The 25,124-nt window shown below is 32.4% G+C and overlaps 3 protein-coding genes and 1 pseudogene across 4 annotated transcripts; 1 reads left to right on the top strand and 3 right to left on the bottom strand.

Moving 5' to 3' along the window:
- The first annotated feature begins 3,384 nt into the window (after positions 1–3,384).
- Positions 3,385–9,539, top strand: LOC124826432 (epoxide hydrolase 1-like; annotated as a pseudogene). Its single transcript, XR_015780235.1, has 5 exons — positions 3,385–3,681; positions 3,765–4,024; positions 8,468–8,585; positions 8,672–8,907; positions 9,073–9,539. The product of XR_015780235.1 is annotated as an epoxide hydrolase 1-like (transcript).
- A 1,107-nt stretch (positions 9,540–10,646) lies between these two features.
- Positions 10,647–12,758, bottom strand: LOC124826442 (large ribosomal subunit protein uL2my, C-terminal part-like). The gene is made up of 3 exons (XM_047299267.2): positions 12,524–12,758; positions 11,964–12,058; positions 10,647–11,443 (listed from the first exon to the last, which is right to left on the bottom strand). Exons 2-3 carry the CDS (start codon positions 12,040–12,042, stop codon positions 10,926–10,928), a joined length of 597 nt encoding a protein of 198 aa, XP_047155223.1. The 5' UTR covers positions 12,043–12,058; positions 12,524–12,758; the 3' UTR covers positions 10,647–10,925.
- A 1,491-nt stretch (positions 12,759–14,249) lies between these two features.
- LOC124826441 (uncharacterized) lies at positions 14,250–16,436 on the bottom strand. The gene is made up of 5 exons (XM_047299266.2): positions 16,034–16,436; positions 15,108–15,243; positions 14,966–15,033; positions 14,803–14,889; positions 14,250–14,608 (listed from the first exon to the last, which is right to left on the bottom strand). The coding sequence occupies exons 1-5, from the start codon at positions 16,379–16,381 to the stop codon at positions 14,528–14,530; spliced, it is 720 nt and encodes a 239-aa protein (XP_047155222.1). The 5' UTR covers positions 16,382–16,436; the 3' UTR covers positions 14,250–14,527.
- Positions 16,437–17,108: 672 nt separating this feature from the next.
- Positions 17,109–18,707, bottom strand: LOC124826430 (GDSL esterase/lipase EXL1-like). The gene is made up of 5 exons (XM_088093239.1): positions 18,424–18,707; positions 18,205–18,335; positions 17,869–18,102; positions 17,528–17,783; positions 17,109–17,396 (listed from the first exon to the last, which is right to left on the bottom strand). The coding sequence occupies exons 1-5, from the start codon at positions 18,701–18,703 to the stop codon at positions 17,203–17,205; spliced, it is 1,095 nt and encodes a 364-aa protein (XP_087949365.1). The 5' UTR covers positions 18,704–18,707; the 3' UTR covers positions 17,109–17,202.
- Between the last annotated feature and the right edge of the window lie 6,417 nt (positions 18,708–25,124).

The raw sequence follows: 25,124 nt of genomic DNA, 5'->3' as shown, positions 1-25,124 counted from the left end.
AATTTAGTGACGTAGAAGATTGTGTAGTAAATTTTCAACATCAACGTTGAAAACCAAAATATTTTTTTTTTATATTACAATACTTAAAAAAACAATTTTTAAGTTTAGGGCCTAATTGTAAAATATGTTGAAGGAATACAAAAATATTTTTAGATTTGAAATACTAAAAATGTAAATTTTACATTCAAGGAAATGAAAATATCGGCGGTACTAAAATGAAATTTTTTCGAATTTTAGGAACTAGAAGTGTTTTAATAAAAAAATTAAAATATATTTTCACGTTATTATTTTAATAATACAAGTTATTATAAGGAAACATATATCATTAGTTCCTTAAAAACTAGTGTAATGTTGTAAATGACGAGAGACATAAAAAAAACTTTTTTTTTCTAATTTTGGAACTAAACCAATTACTTTGAAAATTAAAAAAAAAAGTATATATATATATATATATATATATATATATATATATATATATATGAAATTTAAGAAAAAGACATATTTAACTCCTAAACTGTTTTTCTAAAATTAGTTCTTTTAAATAAAACCATAGCATGATCATAGATTCATAGCGTAAATAAAGGCAGGCAAATAAAACCATCCACGATCATGGCATACTGCTAAATATTCTATAAAGTCCTAAAATAATTATAAGTTACCGAATAAAGACAATATGCATGAGAGGTGTCACGCTGTTATTGATACTAACATAATTTCTGGAAGCCCGGGGAAAATAATTGTAAAGGAACATAAATGTTAACTTAAAAATAGGCTTAAATGCGTCCCGTTGAATTTTTGATTACTACCTGGTTTTAAAAATGAAATAAGCCTAAAAAGTAAGTAAATGTTAAATAAAATATTAATTAAATACTTAAAATTTATGATAGAAATATCACAATATTAACATAGAACACATGATTGGCCTCTGAGTGCAGGAAATGTTAACAATTGGCTAGGAGTTCGTTCACCCATTTCTTCCTAGCGAAATTACTTATGTGGCACCATTTTGCTGCTTTAAAATGCTTTGTTATTTTATTATAGAACATAATTTATTTTAAGGATAAAGTTTCTTTAATAACTAAAATTTGACAACTTGACAACGTGACGTGGCATATCACAATTGGTCCATTTCTAGTGTTATTTTTTCAAAATAAAATGTACGTTGAGGGTATTTTGGGAAGGCAGAAAGAAACTGGTTTTCTCCTTTTCACAATTTCGTCTCACGAAGCAAACATTTATTTTCATTTGCGGTCTCACTCTCTCTCCTTTGCCCATCTCTCTCCACCATTGGTCTCAATGGTCTCACTCCCTCTTCGTCGTCTCTCTCTCCACCATTGGTCTCACTGTGTCTTCACCAAAATCTCACCGGATTGTTTCTCTGTCTCGCTCTTCCTCTCCACCGAAGCATATTTCTCCTTTTCTTCGTCTCTTCCTCTTTTTGTTGGCGGCTTTTTCTCGTTGTCCTCTCCACCGAAGCACATTCGGCCTCTTCCCCATTGTCCTGATGTCCATCAAGGAGTAAAGGTGTGTCCTTTCTTTAAGGTTTTGGCTTTTCGCAATGTCAAGATTGGTAGCACCAATGTATGTAACACTACATTTGTTAAAAGACTTGATGAATGTGTTGATGGTTTCGGTGTTGTGGTAATATCTTTAAGCTGATTGTGTTGATTTTAGGAGGAGTTGCTCGGATTTAAACAAAAATATGTAAGTGACTGGATTCTAGACAACGACAACGTGTGAAGAGAACAAGTGCTGCTAGACTTACAATTATTATAGGACGTTGAGTTGTTGTGTAGAGATTTTGATTGTATGAGAGTTGTAAACCTTCTTAATATAGAAAAATACATTAAAAATGATGGATAATATGTACTTAATAAATATTATATCAATAAATTTCAATTTTGATTAATACAATTTCAATTTTGTTATAGTTTTACTGTGTTTTTGGGCGAGTTTTTCCACTTCTTGTGATGGATGATTGAGTTTATTAATCATGGTTGGTGTTTACTTCACCAATTTACACTTGTTGAGAAAAAAATGTAATTTAGGTGCTTTCATGTAAGTTAGATGAGCTCCATAAGCATTTCTGTCCATTTTCTGCCCTCGTAATCGATTACAAGGGTCTTGTAACGATTACTAGAGGAAAAATGGTCATTTGTGCAGAACCTTCAACTATACTCCCCAGCTGGATGAACAACACTCCCCAACTCTGTTTTTCCTACCTTTGCTGCTTGTTTTGCTCCTAACTTTCTCTACCGAATTCCAAATGAGTTGATTATTATTTTATTGGAATCTAGACTCAAAGAGTTTTCAAATGACTATAAATTCATAATTTTTAGACCATTGTATTAGGTGTAATTAATTTCCCAAAAACAACGTTTTTTTAAGCTTCCTAAATGAGTTTAATTTGAAGTTATTGTTTCATGTTTGTTATTTTAGATTAGTGAGTGAGTTTAATGGTCATGAGTGGTGATTAGTGCACCAATGAATGAACATGTTAGGCCATTGAATTGTTGAGAAAAAATGTCATTTAAGTACTTTCGTGTAAGTTTTCTAGCCATTTTCTGCCCTGGTAATCAATTACTGGGGTCTTGTAATTGATTACCAGAGAAAAAATGGTCATTTGTACATAAACTTCAACTATACTCCCCAGCTGAATGAACAACACTCCCCAACTCTGTTTTTCTGACCTTTGCTGCTTGTTTTGCTCTTAACTTTCTCCACCGAACTCCAAATGAATTGATTCTTGTTTTGTTGGAATCTAGATTCAAAGAGTTTTCAAATGACTACAAATTCATAATTTTTAGACCATTGTACTAGGTGCAATTAATTTCCCAAAAACAATGTTTTTGTAAGCTTCCTAAATGAGTTTAATTTCAAGTTATTGTTTCATGTTTGTTATTTTAGATGGATGAGTGAGTTTAATGATCATGAGTGGTGTTTAGTGCACCAACGAACATGTTACAGTGCAAAAATTTTAAAAGGAAATTTCAATAAGTAATAGATATGTGAACAAGAGGGAAAGATATACGTATAAGATAACGTGCTGTCAACTTTGACCTTTGCTGATTATTTTAATTATAACTTTTTTAATAGACCTCCAAATGATGTGGTTCTTTTTTTATTAGAAACTAAAATCAAAAAGCTTTCCAATGATTACTAATTTGTAATTTTTGGACATCTGAGTAGATACAGTTATTCCTTAAAGTTAACGTTTTACATATTCCTGTTAACAATTTTAATAGAGGTTGGAGAAAAGACCGAAATGAAGAGGGATAGAGAAATGAAATTTGAGTTGAAAATGGAGGATGCACAAAGGGGTAATTTTGGAATCTCAAAAAGGTATATCTGCGTCTCTTTTCACCACAGTGACTGTAAAAAAAAATCCTAGAATCTAAGAAGAAGCTGACAGGTGACCGTTGTTAAATTGTTGTCAAATTTTAGTTGTTAACATGTCGCGATCTTATTTTAAACCATAGAAAATACTAAAAAAATTTCTGAACAACTGTCATGTGACATTTGACATTGATATTTCTGAGACTCGGTTTCCTTTGTTGTTCCAGTGTTTCTGAGATTGTGTTGCCGAGTTGCAGTAAGCCCCTCCTTGAATGATGGAGAAGACCCAGCATAGTGAGGTGGAAGTGAAGGGACTGAAGCTGCACGTGGTAGAGATTGGAACTGGTCTAATTCCTTCAAAACCCTCTTCGAATACTGTCTAATACTCATTTGCATCTTCTTCAAATTAATAATTTTTGTGTGTGAAGGGTCCAAGGCAGTGCTATTCTTACATGGATTCCCAGAGATCTGGTAGACATGGAGGCACCAGATGATTGCTGTGGCAAACGCTGGTTATAGAGCTATTGCCTTTGATTTCAGAGGGACTCTCTCAGCAACCTGCTGAACCAGAAAAGGAAACCATGTATGACCTAGTTCATGAAATAATGGGTCTTTTTGGATGCCTTAAACTTAACCAAGGTAAGAAAATATATGTGCCACCCATGTTTTAAGAATTTGTCAGTTTTGTGTGTGAAATAAACCATTGTGTAATGTATGGCTACAATTTCTATTTCTAAGTTGTGAACCTCAGTTTAAATCTTCAACAAGCAACCACAAAATAGACGAGGAAGTACAATATAAAACAGCGCAAACAAAAACTAGGAGTGGTTTGTTTCTTCTCGTAACTTGACCGTTTTGAGAATATGCATTAACTGTTGTAAGAAAGGTGACAACAATACGAAACAAGATGAATTTTCTGAAAAGTAGATGATCACTATAATTATAAGAACAAGAAACCTAGGATAAGAGAAGTGAGGAAAAGAGATGAGTGAGTGAAGATGTATGTTTTAGAGGAGAAAAAAAAAACTTTTTATAACAAGGGGAGGTTTGGTCCACACGGTCACAAGCTCCACGATCCCCTTGATGCACGAAGAAACCGTTGTCTGTGGAGGGGGAATCACCAAAGTGATAGCAACTCAGGGATGAAGCCCTCCACCACCCATGATAACATTCTCGTCAACCAACGAAAATAGATATGCAACATTTTGGAGAAGGGGAAGTTGTTAGGACTTTTGCACGTTAAATAAGGAAATTATGAGATTTTTGTGTGTGGATTATTGAGGTCCTTTTGCAATATTATACTCTGTTTTTCATAACAATGTCCCTCATATCACAAAAAAACAGTAAAAAGAAAGAAGTAAAGATTAGCCGTATGTAAATAAAAAGAAAGAAGTAAAGATTAGACATATGTAAATAAAAAGAAAGAAGTAAAGATTAGACATATGTAAATAAAAAGAAAGAAGTAAAGATTAGACATAGGTTTCATATAGATGTAATACATAAAAAGCAAGTATAACAACAAATTATATTAATCAATTCTAGATTAAGAAACTTAAACACATGTAAACAAGATATATGAACCAATTACAATATAATCTAACAAATCCTTATGTTATTGTTGTGTTGTTTTTACTAGGTCATGTATATTACCTTATATTCATGAGTATTTAAAGATCTTGCCAAGATCTCATGTAAGTAGTCTTACTCGACACTCATATATATGATTTCATTAAATGTATACTCATACATCACTCGTAAAAGATACAAAAATCATTAAAAACTTTTTTAGAAGCTAAAATCTTTATATCACATAGAATTTTAACTACAAAGTTTAACTTTCAAGTGTTGTAGTATCTAGAACTTGTTCATACTATAGAGATGAACAAATTTGATTTAAAATAAATTTTAGTGCTAGTAGAACTACCAATTGATTTGTTTTTACCTATATGAACCTTATTTATACAATCTCCAATCACAAAGTTTGGTTTCCATAACTTATTTATTTGCAAGTGACTTGAGTTTCATTTTTCTTGATGTTTTTAAAATCCTGTTTCACTTTAGGGTTTTATCAAATGATCTACTAGATTTTTTCCTTACTTAACATAGTCAATGAAGATTGTTCCACACTTTAATATCTTTATCAAATTATATTTTAATTGTATATGTTTATTATTTCCATTGTAACTTTTTGCTTTTAGTTATGACAATCACGATGTATTGATATACATGAGGTTTGTTTCATTCTTACTAAAATGTTTGTTAAAATATTTTTCGACCACTCAACTTCACTTCGAGCCATTTCAAAAGCAAAAAACTCTAATTTCATTGTTGATCTTGCAATAATTTTTTGCTTACCTGATTTTCATGTAATTGTATTACCCCCAAGTGTAAACACATAACATTAGTGAACTTTGTCTCTTTTGAATTAGAGATTTGGTTAGCAACCATGCCCATTTAATAAATTGGAAATCCACTATATTCAGTGGCATAATCAATTGTATCTCTTAGGTATGTCATGAGTTTTGTAAATGCATCCCAATGATCTTGATTAGGACATTGAGTGTTCCTACTTGGTCTACTTAGTGCATAAGCAATGTCTAGTCTAGGAAATTTCATTAAATGTAATAAGCTCCCAATTATTTGGTCATACTAAGGTTGAAAAATGTATTTTTCCATTATTTTTCTTTAATTTAGAATTAACATAATAAGAGGTGTTTACTAGTTTGAAGTCATGATAGTCAAACTTCCTAAGTTTCTTAGTATATATTGCTTTTGAGATAGTAATATAGTATCTCTCTTTCTTATGACTCTAACTCCTAAAATCACATTTTCTTCACTCATGTCTTTCATTTTAAACTTAGACCTCAAAACAAACTTTGTTCTAGGAAATGTATCATTACATGTAAAAAAAAATTAACATGTCATCCACATATAAATATATAATAATACATTTGCCATTTTCAAATTTATTGTACACACAATTAGCAATATTATTAGTTGAAAAATCATCACAAAGTAAAGCATTCTCAAGTTTTTCATGTCATTGTTTTAGTATTTATTTCAGTCTATATAAAGATTTTAAAAGTCTGCATACTTTGTTTTTTTACTAGGAACTACATATCCTTAAGGTCGAGTCATATAAATTTCCTCTTCTAGTTTGTCATTCGAAAAGACTATCTTAATATCCTTTTGATGAATAACTAATTTATGGATAAATCTTAAAGCTAGTAATATTTAATAGAGGAAATCTTAGTCATTAGGCAAAAATATCGTAGTAATATATGTTGGGTTTTTGAGTAAAATCTTTTTATTAAGATTGCCTTATATTTTTCTACATATCCATCATGATGACACTTTTGTCTTGAAGATCTACTTACAGCTAAGGATGATAACGGATCATGTTAGACACGGATAATGCTTACCCAATTCACAATAAAAAAAATTCACCCATTACTTGTCCGGTTACAGTATTTTAAAACCTATAGATATTTAAAAAAATATATTTTATAAATATTTAAAATAAAATCTAAGTAAAATTATAAAAAATATATAAAATATAATATAAATTAAATTAAATATAAATATAAATTTAATTTTAATTAAATTTAGCCTAATAAAGTATAAATTAGTTTTAATTTTAATTAAATTTAACCTAATAAAGTATAAAATAGTTTAAATTTTAATTAAATTTAAGTTAATAAAATATAAATTAAATTTTAATTTTAATTTTTTGTGGATAATGGGTACAACAAATATGGGTAGTATGGTACCGCACTCAATCCTTTTATAAGCAAGTATTAAAATATATACTATCCACGGATAATAAATATTTGTGGGTACCAACCATTCGTCGTGGATATTATTCGCGAATATTTACGGATACAAGTATTTTTTATCATCTTTACTTAAAACCATTGAATTTTGACCTTCAGGAAAATATACAAAAACGGAGGTATAACATCTCTTAATTGAATTAATTTCAGTCCTAATAGCCTTATCCAAATGTTTTGCATCACTAACACTAATAACTTATAAAAATTGTTGGATCATTTTCAACTAGATAAATGTAAAACTCATTTTCAAATAAAGTTTTTTTTTTTTGTCTTTTACTTCTTCTCAAATCCTTACACGTGACATCATCATTAATATATAAAAACATGTTCAAAAACTTTCACATTTTTTGTTTCTACTATAATATAATGTTGGAATACATCACATCTAAGAAAATGAAAACTATAGATAGCAAGGTGATTTGTATAGCCTAAAAATACATTCAGAAACTTTAAAACCTATTTTTCTTTGTTTAGGATGAGATAACATTTCAGCTAGACATCTCCATATTCTTGGATATGTAAGATTAGGCTGAAATGTGTGATATCCTATTTTATTTTTAAAAAAAAGTACTTCTCCTAAAATATGAGTTTGGTGATTATTATCCTTAAAAATTTATCTCCAATGTGATATGCAAACTTCCTAGTATATAATAAGAATTTCGAGGAACTCGAAATTAGTAACAAACTCTAAAAACCCAAGATTAGAAAAAGTGAGAAGTGAGAAAAAGATAAGACTGAGCGAAGGTGTGTGATTTGGAGGAGAGGAATATGTATAAGGAGGAGAGAGGCTTGTTCCACACAGTGACAAGCTCCGCAGTCTCCTTAATCCATGGAAGAACCATGTTTAGAGAAGGCGTCGCCCAAGTGATAGCAACACTCTCCACAACCTACAACAACAGATCTGCCACATTCCGGAGAAGAACAAGGAGAAATCACTAGGATTTTACGTGTCAAAGAAGAAAATGTTGCTGAGATTTTGCACGCAGATTATTGAGATCATTTTACAATAGTATACTCTGTTTTCACAAAATTAACTTGGTTTAAGGCCGGTGACTGAGGATAGGAAAATAAAATAAAAAAGAGAGAACCTCACTTGGTTGAAAAGGCTAACTGGTTTTTTATTATTTTTTTGTACTTAATGGGACTTCTATTATTTAGAATCAAACCAACCACCTCACCATATTGGTTTATTTGGAGTGAAACAGTACCTCCATCCTTTTTATGACTTCATGTCCCTGATATTGAAGGAAAAAAGATTAACTAATTGCATGCGCTGTTACGATTGTTTATATCATCAGGCTTTCCTTGTTGCACCCAGAAAGATTTGGTGCTGTAATAACTTTAGGCATTCCTCCTGGTCCCTATGCTATCAAAAACCACCTTCTCCCCAAAGGCTTCTACGTTACTAGGTGGCAGGTACAAATTCAATATGGCATCATAGTTTTATATTCCTTCCAATTTTAAATATTAGTTATTAGTCACTGACGAATTTCGATTTACAGGAGCCTGGGAGAGCAGAAGCAGATTTTGGCCGGTTTCCTGTGAAATCGGTGATAAGGAACATCTACACTCTCTTCTCTAAAAGTGAGGTTCCAGTAGCAGCTGATGATCAAGAAATCATGGACTTGTTCAACCCATCTACTCCTCTACCACCATGGTTCTCTGAGGAAGACCTTGCAACCTATGCATCTTTATATCAAAAATCTGGATTCAGATATGCATTGCAGGTTCCTTACAGGTAAACAGAACAGATTCCCATTTTCCTTCCTTCTTTCAAAACTGCAGAGGTGTAATTCATTGTAAAGTGAAACTGTAATGCTACTCCAGATAACCTTAGAAACATAAAATGTTATTTATAAACATCAGATTTCAATAACATTGCATTTGGACAATTTTATTGCAGGAGTCTCAAGGTGGGAACTGGCTTAGGTGAAGTGAAGGTTACAAATCCAACTCTTCTCATCATGGGTGAGAAAGATTATGTTTTCAAAGTTTCCAGGCACGGAGGACTATATCCGAAGTGGGGCAGCGAAAAATGTTGCGCCGGACTTGGAAATCACATATATTCCGGAAGGAAGCCATTTTGTGCATGAACAAGTTCCAGACAAGGTGAACCAGCTCATCATTGAGTTCACTGACAAACAAAGTATCTAAATCTGTTATGCGGCCAAAAGGATGTTTCCATTAAGATCTGTGTAATTTCTAGTCTGCTTAATCCAACGCACGCTGTAATATCTGGCTCTGATACCTCCAGTTCATGAAGAAGGGGGTATACGTTGTAATAAAGTCTGGAACTTCATATCAAACTAAAATCTGCAATTTGTGATGGTTTATGATATAAAGAGATAATAAAGAACTTAGTGTCATATATATCGTTTAAGGCCCATCCTAAACTTATTAACCTCTGGAAACACTTGAGTAGGCTTGCAAAACTTTACCAGTACCACAAATGACAGAATATGAAGAAAATTCAAAAATAAAGGAAAAAAACACATCTGATAGTAAGATATAATACTCATCTGAAATAGTCATATTCTGCTATGTAATGAACAACAAAATTAGACATCTAAATGTCACACTCTGTTACAGAGATTGTAAAATCATGAATGGAGCGTCGTTGCTATACAACTTTTTTGTTAACTAAACTATCATGTGATGTTCATATTCGACAGTTCATTGTGTTCCTTTTACTTTCATCCATTTCCTCACCCTCTGGGACATCTTTCCTTTGATGTTTCACTGTGTTTCTCAGACAGTGCTGTTGACTTGCAGTATGCCCCTCCTTTTATGATGGAGAAGATCCAGCACAGTGAGTGGAAGTGAAGGGACTGAAGCTGTACGTGGCAGTGATTGTAACTGGTAAGCTAATGCCTTCAGCACCCTCTTCGAATACTGTCTAATACTCATTTGCATCTTCTTCATATTAATCATTTTTGTGTTTGTGAAGGCTCCAAGCCAGTGTTGTATTCTTACACGGATCCCTAGAGATCTGGTACACATGGAGGAACCAGATGATTGCTGTGGCAAACGCTGGTTTAGGGCTATCACTTTTGATTTTAGAGGCTATGACTCTCTGAGCAACCAGTGGAGCCAGAAAAGGAAACCATGTATGACCTATTTGATGAGATGGTCGGTCTTTTGGATGATGCCTCAGACATCATCAAGGTAAGGACCTAACCTAGATGTGCTACACGTTAAGACTTTGTTTAATAGAATTGGAAAGTTATGGAAAGGAAATTACAGGGAATACACATTTTTATTAATAAAAATAAATTCTTTTTTATCATTCACATGAAAAAAAAAAATAAGAGGAAAGAAATATAATTTTGAACCACAGTAAAATTTGAACCCCTAAAATGCCATTTTCCCTCCCTCTTTCTCACTTTGTGTTAAAATTAATTTGTTTCCCTATCTTGAGAACATTTTTAAAGGAAGAGCATCAACATATTTTCCTCTCATCAATACAAAACAGAAGGATAAAAGAAACAAAAAGCGCTGTCTCATTTAAGCAAGTCAATAAACTTTAGTCCACACCAATAGAAGTGTAATAAGCTGAATTCAAGACCAGTTCAGAGAAAATGCAAAAAGCATTTTACTTTAGCAACAATAAAATTTGAACCCATAAAATTGACACTTCTACTGAATCTAATCATTTCCACGAATTTTCTAAGCAGGAATGACAGTTTCTACAATTATTACAAGAATCTCATGAGGAAGCATCAGAAGCAGCTATAGTGAATGCTATATATACTACTACTACTTTCTGCGCTTCAGGGGTCCAGTCTTATAGCCACCCTTGGTTGGCTTGCCCCAAGGAGTGCGAGATCCTTTTCCCCATTTTCCACTACTCTTGCTTTTACCCTCTCCTCCCCCATGAGGATGATCTACGGGATTCATAGCCACTCCTCGAACAACAGGTCTTCGACCAAGCCATCGGCTGTGTCCGGCATTCCTAAGCTTGCGATCCCCATGGCTTGGATTAGACACAACACCAATGGTGGCCCTACACCGAGAATCAATTAACTTTTTAACACCAGAGGGCATCTGGATTAAACAGTATGCTGATGTGGGCTCTTTCAAGATCTTTGCACTAGTTCCTGCAGCTCGGACAAGCTTGCCACCTTGCCCTGGGTTCAATTCAATGTTGTGAATGATTGTTCCAATTCGCATTGCAGACAGTGGCATGCAACTCCCAATTCGTGAGTTTATGTCAGAATACATCATTTGATTCACTATACTCTCTGGCGTTCTTTGAGCACTGGTGTTTGTCACCTCTGTGAAAAGGCAGATATACATGTAACTAAACTCCAGCGAAAGAAACAACAAGGGCAGCATAGAAGCCATAATTTCCATTTTGGATAGCATTTAGCCCATAGACAAAGTAAAATGTTCAGATTTCTCACCCCATGTTCCGTTTTCTTTAATTTTAAAACGTAACCCATATGAATTTTCTTTGGTTCCTCTTCTAACAAGTGTACCTAATGCTACCTAAAACAACATTATTTTGCAGTAGAGCATGAACAAGGCTATTACTTTACTTGACAGTGTTTATATATGATGATTTCTTAAGCCGCCTTTAAACAGCATTGAAAACAATACGGCTTTATTAGTATAAGGCTAGGGTGTAAAGCAATCTAAGTAATTTGTGCAAAGCTATGTAACTAAACTGAAGAGCAGTCACAAACCCAAAGCAAGGGAGATTTTTTCCAATATTTTCCCCATCTTGCTACATTTGTACAAATACTACGAACCTAATGTTCTTGTCGCTGAGAATTAAAGGAGAAACGAATGTACCAGTAGAGAATCGGCGAAGAGTATTGGCAAACAAATTCAGTGATGAAGCAGTGCGACTTCTGCACAGTGACACGGCCATTTCAAAAATGCAGTTCCTACAAATTCAGTGCCCATTTGTTTAAGCTTACAAATATTGATTGTCAATCATGTAAAGCAAAATTGACATTTATAAAGGTTTTATGTTAAGCAGGAGTTTAATGGCAAAAAAAAAACTTATCTTGAAAAGTGATTTTACAAGGATATCATTTCTCAAGAAACAAGTTTGGATTAAAAAATGTGTTCTTTTGGTTCAGTTGTGTAATGAAAAGCAGTTGGCATACTATAGCACCGTACTACCAAAACCTCGAATATCAAATAAAATGGGGAATTTCAGGTGAACAAGAAGATACAAAAGCTATATACCAATAATCCAGTATAGACAATTTTCAGTTTCATCAGATAATATCTAAGATGTCACATTAGAGAAAAAGCTCTACATGTACAACGAAAAAGGTTTTCAAACACAGGAATTTGGCAAACACGTGCAATGAGTGGGAATAGAGTGGGCTTCACGAGCTTACCTGGAAAGGAGGCGATAGAAATTTGTGACCAAGAAGAATGGCGAACCAGCTGTGTCAATCTAGGTTTTTTCTATTGGGGAAGATGAAGAACTTTTACGGGGCTCCGTCTGCCTCTGTATCGACCCGGTCCGAACCGAAGTTCTTGTCTTGTCTCTAACAATTTTTTTAGGGATTAAAGTAGAGTTAATTATAGAAAATTAAAAAATGTTATGAAAAATTATAAAAAATAAAATGTTATGAAAAATTATAAAAAAATAAACGATATATTCCTAGGAGTTCTCTAATTTTAGATTTATAAGATTACAAAAGGGGGGGTCTTCTGTTAACTGAGCCCTGTGCCCAGTGTCCAGAATCTCTATTGTTTGATTCATTATATGGGAGAAGGGAAGAATAGAAAGGCAGAGAGTCTAAATTTTAGTTTATATAGTCATTTTCCCTCAAATATAGAGAGATTTATAATTTATTTAATTTTTTTTAGTATATTGATTACAATATTCTTGTTCGTTGAAATTAAAAATTATACAAGGGTATTAAACAATTAATAATCCTTTTAAATAAGATTCAATCAGTTAGTATATTAGGATTAATGCCTAGTTTAGTCGGTAACGTTATATTTGTCTTAAATTATTAACATTAATGAAAAAATTCAAGCATTGTTTAGTTTACTTTCATCCATATTTCTCATAGTTTATATGTTTATTACACTAATTTTATCGATTATTAGTAAAATCATATGAGCTTAACACATACGTATGTTTTTCATTTTATATTAGAAGAAATTAGTTTAATTTAAACAATAATAGTTACTTATAAGGATAAAATAATAAGATAGTTATTTGAATTTAAAAAATAGTTAAATTTAAATAAACAATCATTTGAAAAATAAAAATGATAAAATAATTCTTTTAATTTAAAAATCATTAATTTTTAAAATTAAAAAAAAATGTTCACCAAAAGAAAGAACCGCTTTACTTATGTATAGAAGCAAGTAAAAGTAAAAATAAAGGTTTTCGACATGTTTGAGGTTAGACTTTCAAAAACCATAAATATTAATGTATTTTGTTTACTATTTATTACACCCAGAAAAATTGTCCACAATTAAGTATATTTTTATAAAATCAAATAATCAAACAGACACTATGGTTGCTCTTAAAAAATTAAGAAATTCTAACTTTAATTAAAATTTTATAATAAAAAAGTGAGAAAGTATTCAAAATATTTCCCTTCTCTTCCGTTAAAAGTCTTCTGCTCTTAGCCAACCAAAATTCCTATTCACTATCAGCCACCGTTAAGCCCTGATATTTTTTGAATATACATTCCTCAATATTCTCCTACTGAAGTAAATCAGCATTGTGCCTACTGAGTGATATTCAATTGAACTTTTAAAATGCATTCAGCACCTCATTACTCCCAATCAAAAAACTAAGTTAAATGAATCTGAACTTTTGGGTTCAATGCTGCAGCATGTAACAACTAATAAGATGCCTCATTTGAAAGGCTTAGACAACTAATATTTGTTTGGACACACGTCTTAAACGTATAAAATCACGTTCACTATGTGAAAGTAGCACAGATTTTGATTCATAACTTCTGAAAAGATGTGTAACATAACATGTCAGTAAGCAAAAGTTATATGAATCTGAATTTTAGGTTCCATTCAGTGGTTACATACTACCAGTAAGCACAGAAGCCAAACATGCCCCAAATCAGTCCTCACACGTGAAAGAATTCAAAAACTTGTACGTCAACATAATAGCCATCAATATCCTCTGCTATAATCTGCTGAATTTCAGCATTGAAGGTGATTACCAGAGGAAAAACAAAGAGAGAATCAAACTTACACTCAAATTTTTATGACTATGGCAAGAAGTTTCCACAATACACAGAAATCGTTTTGCATTTAGGATAATGAACCACTGAAACAAGAAGACATTATCACATCTGTTTTTACAATAATCAATGAATCTATAATTTCACCACAGGATTGAATCCTCTGTACATGTCTCAGGATTCTTGTAAATGTTTATTTTCTGCCAAAATGGTTTCCAGTAATGATCCGCAAGCGTCTTCTAGCAAATCTAACACCTGCCAGTGCCAACATAATGACAATAAGTAAAGAGTTCTCCTGTAGTTCAATAGTGCTTGTCATCTTTGAAAATAGATGCATTTCTTGCATCATCAACAATTTGAGACCAGATCCACCAAGCAGTACCATCATTCAAAACTATCATAACACTATACAAGTCAAGTACTACTATAACCAACATGAATATCATTACCTTCTCAAACCCTTGCGCTCCACCATAATAGGGATCCGGGACTTCACTTTCATCATGCTTCTTACAATATGAGCACATCAACTTAACCTGCATCATTACAATTCTGGTTAGACCAAAATGTAGAACAAACAAAAGCCAAAGAAGAGCAAGTCCTTGCACCAACCTTTTTATGTGCATCATCCGGTAAGGAATGTTTTCCTTTCCATCTATTAAAGGCCACCAGTATGTCCTCTAAAGGAAACAAGAAAATGACCATCAGCAAACATCACAAAGCACGTAACCAAACATTCCATCAGAGAATATACCTCTGTTCTGCTTGTCCATAGCCAGAATGAGGTCAAAGTCAGTGAAATCAGAGGGCTTGATTGGCCTTGAAATAGAAGTTATCTGAATCCCACGCTTCTTTGAGGCTGCCCTCATTCTCGGGTCCGCTTCATTTCCCTTCAAAAATCACCACCATCTCAAAAAAATAATAACTTTTTCAACAATGTATAGAGTTTAATTTCCATGTACTGTGAAAATCTTTTGCACCGCAGTGCTTGGTATAACTTTTTATCTCTTATTGGAAATGATAACTTGTGATTGAAGATATATTGTAAATGAACGAAACTAAAAATCCTTCATATTATATTCCTTCATTTCCATCCACTCCAAAAGCATTCTCAATTTCCTCTTGAATTTTATTGAAAAAATGCTTCACGATTTCCTGTCATTCTTTGTCAAATGCAGACTAAGAATGAATGAAATTTCCCTTCTTCCAACAGAATTATGCATAGACTGCTCATCTAAAAGTCCTCAAATAAATAATATATATCTGTGTGAAAAATCCAATCACAAACAGACACATGACATATATGATAATCCACATCTTAAGAATTACTGCAGAGAGAATGAGGCTAAACCCAAAATGCTAAATGATATATCAAAGCATAGACTAGATCAGTTGTTGGGTCATATAACATGTTATCAACACACTAAACACTGTTGGAGTGACAAAGTCACACATTGACCAGCAACTAGGCCGAATAAAATACATAAGTGTGAAGCAACACCCATCTACCCAACAAATTCGATGGGATTGAGTTAAACTTTACTCGTATTTAAGATACCATGTAAAAAATTTGCTCACTCCTTTTAAACTAAAGATAAACCCATCAAAAAATTTCCTCTAAAAAATCATCTTTTGGATGAAATGCATAAGGTGTTTGATACAAGCACGACACAAACCCACCTCGTGGTAATTGATGGTGCCAGCCGAATCAATTCTGAAAATCGAATTGAGGCTCTTTTTGTTGACTAAGTCAGTGAAGACTCCTTCGGCAGCGGGGCTTCTGCAGATGTTGCCAAGGCACACGAAGAGAACGGAAAATGGCTTTGTTTCGTTCTCCGTGACGGAGGCTGAAGAGGCCATGGACGCACGAATTGGAGAAAAGAATCGATTTTTTAAGGAAATAGCAAATGGGGTTGTTGGGTTTCTCAGAGTGAAGTTTGGAGTTTGTGAAGAAGGAACAACGAAGAGGAGATTTGGTGAATGGAGGAGTTGGGGAGAGTGGCAAAATCGTAAATTAATGACGTTCATGGTTCCTTCAAAAGACCTTGTTCTCAAATTTTTTGTTTCTCCTCCTCTGATGTTTTTCTAGAGCCCAAGAAAAAAAAAAAGCCTCCAATTAAAGTTATCTTTTTTTTTTTATTATTAATGTATTTTATTGTGTGCTATATTCTATATTTTTTATTAACTTTTTGAGAGATCTTTAATCAGTAAACATGCTTAATCGTGGTAAATCATTTGTTTGCTAAAGTATTTTTGCACGTTTGGTTCTACTTTATTTTTAAATAAAAGAGTTTAGTTTTAATACGTTTTCAGTGTAATTCTTTTTGTTGATTGGTGAATTTTAACATTCGATTTTGTTTTCCACACCTTTTATCATCAATGTTTTCAATTTTCACAAAATGTATTGGTAGATTAAATTTATAATAAAGTGATAGTCTGTCATAAAATAATAAGTAAAACCAGGTTAAAATAACATTGTTTTATTACCTCTAAACAGTTCTCTTTATTCTTTTATTTTTCTTTTAATTAGAGTAATTCATTTTACAATAGCGAACAGCAATGATTTTCAGCAACAACAAAGAGTTATTACCCTTCGTGATAGCAACATCACCCTGGAATACAGTAGAAGATTGGTTAAACTTGTTCTTCTTTTTTTATGACACTCTTAATTATGCTACTTGGAAATATCATGTGACCAACATCAAGAACTTCGTAACTTTGGTTACAAGATCATTTAAGTATCTATTATTAACGAAGTTATATAGATAAAAGAAAAAACAGTTTGCAACTTTATAGTATAGGAGATATATGCTTTTATTATATTCATATTCGTAGGAGTACAATGAAACTTAGAAGAATTTATTGAAGTTTTTATCAAACGCCTCAGAAGAAATAATATTATATGCCCTTTCCGTAGGATGGAAACTGTCCCAAAATATGTAATTTGACCTGTTTGAACATGTCCCCAAGGTAAGAGGGTTACATAGAACGCCTACTTCAAGATCTCCCGTGCCACAACATCCTTTATCTGCTACTTCAAAACCTAAATCAACAAAAACACCATGACAATGAGAATTAAGTTAGACAAACAAGAATGTACTAATAAACAGTTAAGTTTAGCAACTTAAATATTTTACTACTTATATATATAGTATCGTAGATGTCTTTCATTACCATATTTAGTGGGATCTTGAACCATATCCAATAATTTACTGTAAATATCAATGTAGACAAATTTAGCATCAGGAAATATTTTCCCAAGGATATCTATTTGGGATGTTAGCTTCTTGTTAAAGAGCATTGCAGCCTGGTTTTCAGGATCTGAACATGTCCTGAGAAATCCTCCTCTGAGTGTTCTTTGAGAAGGCAGACACCCTAAATTTGGCAAACCAAGTACTCCAATCTTTCTAGCTCCAAGTCCATAAAGATCCTTCATTTTATGCAAATATAATGAAATAAGTTTCGATAATACAAGTTTAGATTAATTTGTTCATTTGGGTAGGTGGCTCACATACTTGTAAGAATTTGGTAGCTTCTGAAACCAAGAAATCTGTGTAAGTTGCAATATTATACTGTAGTTTCCTAAATGGTAACGAAAAGAAATTATTGGCAATATCATTGCTTCCTGAACTCAAGATGTATATGCTTTTCGATATAATTGTTGTTGCTTTTTTTTCTCCAACCAAGTCATGTATCTTGGTTTTGTATTCCATGAATTTGTCTAGTTGATCTGATAATGATATCACTAACTGAGGAACATATGACAGAAAGAAAATTATAGTGAGTGTTAAAAGATATGAAGGGGAGAATGAAAAGATACTGTAAGGTTTTAGGTGAGAGTAATCAGTTACTGCTAGTTTAGAAGTTAGAGGATCATATCCACTGGAACCAGATGCAAAGCTGACACCAGTGAGAAGATCTTCACGTTTCAAATTTGGATCAAGATAGGGAGGCAAAAGCTTCTTGAGATGTAACTTTTCAGCTGAAAAGGACCAAAGAAATTAGAACATTTTCATTCTATTATGCATATAATGATAAAAGAATTGAAGAGTAAGGATTTTTGTTTGTACCAATGAAATCTGAAGGGATTAAACCATTGCTGAACCTCCCAGTTGGTTCATTTCCTCTACCAAAATCTTTACCATAAGGTTGAAAATTACATTTCATTGCAGTCATAATGTAGTCATTGTTACCTGTATCTAGTATGGAGTCCCCAAACACAATCAGTGCGGGAACACTTCCATTTTTTTGTAAACATTTTGTTTCTATGATGGTACTGTGAATAATAGTTAAAAGGGACCAAAGAATGACTAAAATCAATTGAGAAGAAGGAGTTTTAGAGAAAGACATTGTGTTTCTATGATGGTACTGTGAATATTTATCTTTCATTTGATCATTATATGCAAAATAATCATCTTTAAAAGGTAACAAAATGTATCATATCTAATTCTCATGGTATCTTACAGAATTGGTAGCTTGAGTATATAATATAATTAATAAATTTATCTTTTAACAAATTTGATCGATTTTAAAATTAAGTTATTTTAACTACATTATATTTTTAGTAAAATGCTAAAAATATGTTAATTTGATAAACACAAGTTTTGTAAATATTTAAGAATTTTATTTGATATGATTCTATTTTTTATTTAACAAATATGAAATTTTATAAATTTAATTTTTTAACAAAATTGGTCGATATTAAAATTCGTTCATTTTAAATATATTCTATGTTTGCTAAAATTTTAAAATTAGAGATTAATTTGATAAACATAAATTTTCTTAAATATTTAATATTTTTATTTAAAATAACTATATATTTTTCATTTAAAAAAAACGTTTAATAAATTTAATTTCTTATTTATATAAAACTTAAATTACCTTTTCGGTTCAATTCGTCTAATCTCATACTATTCATCAACAAGTTTCCTATCTCATCTCCTTCTCTGTTTAAAAGGAATCCTTTGATAAGAAACTAGGAAGGATATTTTGATATTTAATTTCACTACAAGAAAAACAAGTATTACGGATGACCAAGATATGTCGGAAATATATAAAATTTGTTGGTAATGACTTTACCAAAATCTTTCAGTAATAACGTCGTCAGTAATATTTACAGATAAAATTTTATATTCGTCAGTAATGTAGGAAATATTCCTACCGACAAAAAAAAATTGTCAGTAAATTTTTTCGATAAATGTCGTGATCTGATTTTTCTTCTTCCTTTGTTTTAGGGTTTCAATCTTTTTATTTGTGCTTTTTTTGGGCAACAAAATCAAATTTGTTTACCTTTGTCGCTGTCCTATTTCTTCTTTACTGCTAGACACTTGCAACTTCTTTCAACCCAACATTTCATCTTTACATCCAACACTTCATCATCTTCCCAATCAATTGTTAGTTGAGAACCCGCAACACATAATCACACGCAGAACTCACCAACACATAACCACACACCAGCGATTCCACGAATATTACGTGGAACAGATTGGAATTCCTTGATCTACCCAATTTGATTCTCATGTTCGTGACTAGAGCGAAGATGCCATGGTGCTTGGCAATGGTGACATAGCTTCTAGTCATGACGGAGCGTGTTTGGACGAAAGTAAGAAGTCATGAAATTTTGAGGGTTCTGGCCCTAAGAGGAGATCCAATGAGGTGTTGCAGGTTGTTTTATGGTTAAAGGTGTTGCAATGGTTGGAGGTGTTGCCATAGTTGGAGGTGTTGCAAGTTATGCCAATGTGGTGTTGTGACCATGAGAAATGGAGATAAAGAGAGGGACATTTGTTCTTTTTTTAAGAAAAAGGAGATGAAGGAATAGACTTGGACAAAAGATTTAGGTAGGGAATTTGCCGCTTTTTTACCGACAAATTTTTCGTCAATAAATGAAACATGCATTACTAATAGATTATTGAAGGAAAATTTTTTCAATAAATAAAACTTCCATTATCGATGAAAAAACATGTTGGTAATTGAAACATGCATTATCGACGGATTTTGTCGATAAAATTATGTCAGTAATTTCATATATTTTGATAGTTTTTGGTGAAGGATGTCACTTTCAAGAAAGATGAGAGGGTGAGTGATAAGTCATGGTGTTGATCTATAGGTTACCTTCATATCATTCCTTCATTTTTGAAGTATATTCATCCTGGTACACTTCTTTTACAAAAAACTTAATGATAGAATCAAAGATCTTCCTTTTATTAATTTTTCAATTTAGAACTAGAATTTGTGCACACACTATTAATTGATTGAGATCAATAGATAAGTTATTACAACATCTCACTAAAAGCTCTTCCTCAAGTTGTTAAATGGGTCGAACAATAATATCTACTCCTAGCTTGAGGAGGCTAACAAACACGTGTTTTTCTTTCAAAAATTTTCTTGTTTGGCTAAGTGATTTCTAATGGTTTTAGGTTGACCTCTTTTTGTTTTTCATTTTTGTTTTTCCTCCTATTTATATATATTTTTTTCTTCCCTTTTTGTAAATAGACATACATGAATAAAATTTCTCTTTCTTTCCTTTCTTTCTTTATCTCCATTCTTCTTGTTTTTCTACTTATGTCAAAGATCATCCATTGTTACTTTCAATATTGTTTGTGCATTTCATCAAGATTCATCATAGATAATATGGTTTGCAACTATTCTTATGAACATACCACTATACTATAATAATAAGGTTAAATATATTTTTTGTCCCCTCACTATTATAAAAATATATATATTACCCCTAAACTAAATTATAAAATATTAAGTTCCTCCTCTTTTATGAAAGACATCTAAAATGCAACAAACAATATGTGGAGTGTTTTCTACGTGACAAATGAAGTTCATGTATAACATATAAATGCTAGAAGTTCCTTATCGGCTAGAGATAAGGTCAATTCATAATATATAATTGAGTGCGAACCTCACCATACAAGATGATTTTGTGGGATTGAGTTGTTAGGTCTATCAAGGGAGGTGTTCATTAGGAAGAAATAACACCAATAAGACTTGAGTTCAACCACATAAGAGATTGACACCACTCTTTTTTAACAATACAAGAAGAGAAAGAAAAAAAAGACATAATAAGCGAGTGGAAATCTCACCTTACAAGTCTTAACGTGGAGGAGGTGTGTTAGAAGTCTCTCATGGATTACATATAAGCTTAATTTACAATATATAAGTGGAAGTAAACCTCACCCTACAAATCAATTTTGTAAAGTTGAGTTAGACTTAAAATTTACTTTTTAGCAATAACATAATTTCAAATGATATTTTACAAAATTTTCATAAAATACAAAGATGAATATTTTATAATTTTGTTTAAAGATGAAATACAATTTTTATGATAATTGAGGGATAAAAAATAAAATATTTAATCCTAATAATAATTAGGTATACCATTTTATAACAAAAAATAAAAAAAAAAGAAATAAAAATTGTTTCAAATAATATTAATCTTCTTTTTGAAATTAAACACCCAAGTCACAAATATAATTTTCAAATTAATTTTGAAAATCAAAATAAATTATTTCTCTTAGATATATTATCTTTATCTTTTCTTTATCTTTATCGTTAGCTATTTTGTTATTATTTCTTATTCTTATTTTGGACTTAGCCTATATTTATTCTATTATAAATAAATGACTCATATATTCAACACAAGAGAAGATTAATCTTATACATAGTTTTCACTATATTCAATATGGTATCAGAGCCAAGTTCTATTAGAAAAAAAAAATTGTCACCTATCACTAGTGGAAAAACAGCGTATAACGTCACGCGTTTAACGTCTAACCACTAAATAGCCAACGTTAAAAATGACTGGTGGCAATTTTGTAAATAAATGCAATTATTAAACGTTGTTTAGAATTATAATTCGACGTAAAAGGATATAAAACGTCTAATGTCTCAGCGTTAGACGTCAAAAGGCTAGTAAATTCAATAAAAATTTGAGCGGAAGATTGAAAATTCATTCACTTTATCTTAGCGCGCGAGACCCTCTTCTCTGTTCAAACTTTTCTCGAACGAAGTTTGACTACCATCACATGTAATTTTTCTTTCATTTGATACAAATGCATGTTAATTAACTACTTTAAGTATGATTTTCGTTTGTTTTCACCGATTATTTTCGTGTTCTTGTCCTTCACAGATGCATTTTGCTTTCTCTCTCACCGGTGGTAACACTTTATTCCGATGAACCCACCTTTTGAAGGTTAGTTTTCGTTTTCGTTTTGAAGAACTTATTTGTTAAACTTGTTTGTTGTTTTTTTGGTTGAACTTGTTTGTTGTTGTTTGGTTGAACTTGTTTGTTGTTGTTGTTTGATTGAACTTGTTTGTTGTTTGATTGAACTTGTTTGTTGTTTGTTATTGTTATTTGTTTTTGATCCTATATTACCGTTCATAGTTCTTCTTTTCAGGTTTCATAGAGTTGTAAAAAAAGATTACAATTAATTAAAAAAATAAAAAAAAATTATTAACGTCGTATATTGACAAAAATCGACATTAAATTAACGTCATATATTGACAAAATTCGACGTTCGACGTTAATTTAATGTCTCCCAATATGACGTCATTCGCAAATTCGACGTGAAAGGCCCAAAATATTCGACGTTGTACGCTGTTTTTGTACTAGTGTATGCCGCTATACCTGCCACTGTCGGCGGTGGCGCTTTCTACCATTGTTTAACGGTAACACAGTTGTCTACCGTTGTCAATACCAGAGTTCTAGTTTCGACCAACAATCACACGGTTTTAATCGTCTCAGCCAGACCACCGTTGTAGCATTAGACGCCTTCATCAAAACTCTTTGCACTCTCAATAGCTTTTGAAGTTGTGGATCTACTCCTTTTTCCGTCGTGCATGGTGCCACATGTCATTTCCTTTCAGTTAGCAATTTAGAGCGTAGATGTCACTCTTTTTCCTCTTTTAAGTTCATCGTGTGTGATCACACTTCATGGCTCCTCTCAAACAACAATTCAAAGCGTCAAGGTTGCTCTTTTTCCTTTTTCAAGTGTCTTTGATTGGAGAATCTTGAATTTTTAAGGTTTCTCTCTCCGGTTCATCCATGGTTTCTTCTGTTGTTGTCTCTTCTACTCTCCCTTTTGTCACCATTGCGTTTAACTCGTCCATATATGTTTTTCTCCCGTGACAAATATGTTTTTTTTGTTAGTTTATTATAACCTGTGGTGACTCTTTCAACAATGATCTCTTTATCCACTAGATGTCAATAATGCATTCCTTAACGACCACTACAAGAAAAATTGCTATTACATACAGCCAAAATCCGTATGTAAGCTCAAAAATCTGTATGCAATGATGAGTTACATACGGAAAAAAATTCATATGTAATGTGGTCGTAGATAACCCACATACGGATAAATCTGTTTGTCATTACATACGGATATTACATACAGATGTTACATACAGATATTACATACAGATTCTACATATGGATGTTACATACAGATTGTACATACGGAAAAATCGTATATGTATACCTTCAATCTGATCTACTCTTTTTATTAGAGCATCTACCGTTCTTCTCCAAATACAGACCACCTATGACTCCAACACTAATCCCAATCACTTATCATTAATACTTCTTTTACCTCAAGCTTCCAAATTCTATGATAAAATCCATTAATATTTAATAAGTGACAAACTAATTACTTTCACATGAAGAAAGCAGAAAGAATCTAATAATGCAGGGTTAAAATTACCAGACCAATCTAATAAAAAAATCTTTATCAAAATAAATATCCTGAAAGCAGTTGACAATATCAGAAGAGCAAAGTAAATATTTATCAGAGTTGATATCCAACTTAAAATCAGAGGTGAGAAAGCAAAGCATAACCTCATCAGATCCTTCTATAGAAAGTTCCTATCAACGACTTCCAACTAAGAACAAAAACAACCTAAGGTTTTATTCTGCAGCCCAACCAGCTATCGAGAACCCTGATAGTGGTCTCAAACACAGAAACAATTTTATTCTGCAGCCCAACCAAAATTGAAATAAATGATGAGCAAATAAAAACATTATATGAAAACTTTATCGTTAAGGGCAATGGCATCTGTTAGCATTTGCCTAAAAAAATAAAGATGGCATTTGATTGGATAGGGCGAATACTCACTATATCAACCGAAGATTTTTACCAAGCCATTCAACAGAGGAGGCAAAGCGTTGACAGTCACCAAGTAATGCCAAAGTGTCTAAGGAATGAATCTGATATGATAAAGCCTCAATCGATGCCTGGTCACAATCCAACACATCTTGCCAGCCAAACCAAAAATGGACCAATTAAAAAAAAATAACACACATTAGGGTTCGAGTGTTTGACCCACACAGATTACAACGAAAATGAAGGAAGAGAAGTATCACTTACCAGATGAAGGTCTCAACGTCAACCTAACCAACAGCGCAACGAAGACACACACAGAACAACAGAGGCCGAACGAAACTGTTTAGTGACTGAGATTGTTTCGTCAACGAGATTCTTTAGTGTTGGAGACAAGATGGGGAAAAACCTTCGAACAGGGACGAGGGTTCGAGAGAAGAGAGGTCGAGTGACCGTTCGAGAGAACAGCGCTAGAGCTAGGGCTCGAGAGAACAACGCTAAAGCTAGGGTTCGATAGAAGAAAGGGGGAGTTAGGGCTCGACAGAGAAGAGGTGCAGTGAAGGTTTGGGAGATGAGGGTTGTGAGAGACGAGAGCTCGAGTGAGGGTTTCTGTAAAACGGGCTTAACCTAAATTCAATTTCTTTTAAAAATGATTTTCTAGATCCGTA

Source organism: Vigna umbellata, chromosome 6 (assembly GCF_029865625.1).
Source record: "Vigna umbellata cultivar VRB3 chromosome 6, Vumbellata_1.0, whole genome shotgun sequence".
NCBI classification, from domain to species: domain Eukaryota; kingdom Viridiplantae; phylum Streptophyta; class Magnoliopsida; order Fabales; family Fabaceae; genus Vigna; species Vigna umbellata.
The sequence above is the reverse complement of the archived record's forward strand: the minus strand, read 5'-3'. Positions and strand labels throughout refer to the sequence as shown.